The sequence below is a fragment of the Trypanosoma conorhini genome, assembly GCF_003719485.1.
Source record: "Trypanosoma conorhini strain 025E chromosome Unknown Tco_14.4_contig_00797, whole genome shotgun sequence".
NCBI classification, from domain to species: domain Eukaryota; phylum Euglenozoa; class Kinetoplastea; order Trypanosomatida; family Trypanosomatidae; genus Trypanosoma; species Trypanosoma conorhini.
The window spans coordinates 5821-7534 of NW_021704864.1; the positions used below are offsets into that span (position 1 = coordinate 5821).

Sequence of the window (1714 nt, forward strand, 5' to 3'; positions counted from 1 at the left end):
AATACTGTTTGATCGAGCAGACATTGCAACTTCTTCCATGTAAACGTAAGGAGCAGCCCATCCACTCTTTTCAGAGCTTTGGCGCCTTTTTTTTTGAAAGCCACTTTCTCATTGCAGTGTGCCAAAGAAACAATAAGGAAAACAAGACACACCACAACAACACACTGAGCAGGGAAGGGAAGGAAGAGAGAGAGAGAGAGAGAGAGAAGGAAAATTGGGTACATACAATGAGATATATTTCTGTTTGTACTACCGACATGCTTTATTCTTATTATTTTTTTGTTCCTTTTATCTGTACTCTTTCCCCTTGCTTCTCTTCTTCACATGCTCTCTTTTTCTTTCGTTCCTTCCAAGCAGTCAAGAAATCAACATGAGGCAAGCTTCACACTAGCTTCAATAATAATAATAATAAAAGAGTATACGGATCTAAACCCTGTGCGGCAGGGGTCCACTTTGATGAGAAACTTCAGTTGCAGAATGAGACACCCAAACGTAACGCGTGGCGACGGCTTACGTCGACAAAGTGTGAATGTAAAAATCCACGATCTGGTGACGAAAGGCCACGTTTCGCAAGATATTTGTTCTACCCTGGGACAAAAAGAGCCGGACGCAGCTGATGGGATCCATATTGTGGTATTGCATCAGGTACGCAATGCAGAGTGTCACACTTCTATTGATGCCTGCTATGCAATGCACAAAAACGCGACGGTCCGCTTTCCTAGCCTCGCTGACGATGCTTGCAAATTGATCGTAACAGTGGAACAAAATCAAATAGTCGCTCTGATCCTCCGCGTATAGGTGGTGAACAGTAAATTCCGCCCGCACGCTATCAAGTGTGTCATACTCCCCCGCACAGCAATTGATAATTGTATTCACCCTCTCACTCCGCAAAAATTCCAGCGTTTCTGAATCTGGAAAACCACCCACGTAGAGGCCGTCAACGAGAGGCGTCACCGATGGTTCCTGACGCCAGGACGAGTCTAACCTAAGCAGTGTCAACTCAGAATCTAAGCTGGCACGAAGCTGCAATTCCTCACGCATCAACTGGGGCGTACAAAACACCGCTGGTGGGTAACTAACGTCCAGCCGAGAAGCCTTTGGCGTCGACAACTGACTTGGCCGCGGCTCTGGAAGAGCATCAACTGTGTTCCTGCGACTTTCACGTCGGCGTGCGGGTGGTGACGAGGGCGAACGACTCCGTTCAGCCATGTATTCTGAGAGACGGTTGTAACAAATAAAAGGAGTCCCTTCGGGGGAGGAGCCTTCACGCGGAGGAGTGCAGGGACGAGCCGCCATGTGCATCTCCTCCCTGACCTCTGACCCAAGAAGGTCCGTCTTCTATGTTATTATTATTATTTTCCAGTGCGTTTCTTTCGTCTGCCTCCTTAAGGGGCCCGTGCGGCTGGGAACAAAAAGGCTTCCTGCAGCTCACTCGCTAGCTAGGGCAGACAAGACAAGTAAACGCACCTCCCTACTTCCCCTTTATCCCCATCCACTCCCTTGCAAAGAGGAGAAAGAGAAACAAACAGCAAAAACAATACGCAAAAAGAATGCCCCCTCCCCGCTCCCCCTCCAAAAAACAAACAACCCCCCCCCCCTACAGCGACTCACACACAAAGGAAGGAATTCATGGGGCTTACGCATACATAAATACGCGTATGCGTAAACCTGTGAGGTGAGATATACCCCGCGCTATAACTTAATTTAACCGTGG

The 1714-nt window shown here is 48.1% G+C and overlaps 1 protein-coding gene across 1 annotated transcript, besides 3 other annotated features; it reads right to left on the reverse strand.

The window, feature by feature from the left end:
* The first annotated feature begins 166 nt into the window (after positions 1-166).
* Positions 167-184: a sequence feature (GA-rich).
* Positions 185-207: a microsatellite.
* Positions 208-395: 188 nt separating this feature from the next.
* Positions 396-412: a microsatellite.
* Positions 413-510: 98 nt separating this feature from the next.
* Tco025E_08500 (dual specificity protein phosphatase) lies at positions 511-1302 on the reverse strand (the record flags this gene model as incomplete). Its single annotated transcript, XM_029375347.1, has 1 exon — positions 511-1302. The coding sequence occupies one exon, from the start codon at positions 1300-1302 to the stop codon at positions 511-513; it is 792 nt and encodes a 263-aa protein (XP_029224632.1).
* Between the last annotated feature and the right edge of the window lie 412 nt (positions 1303-1714).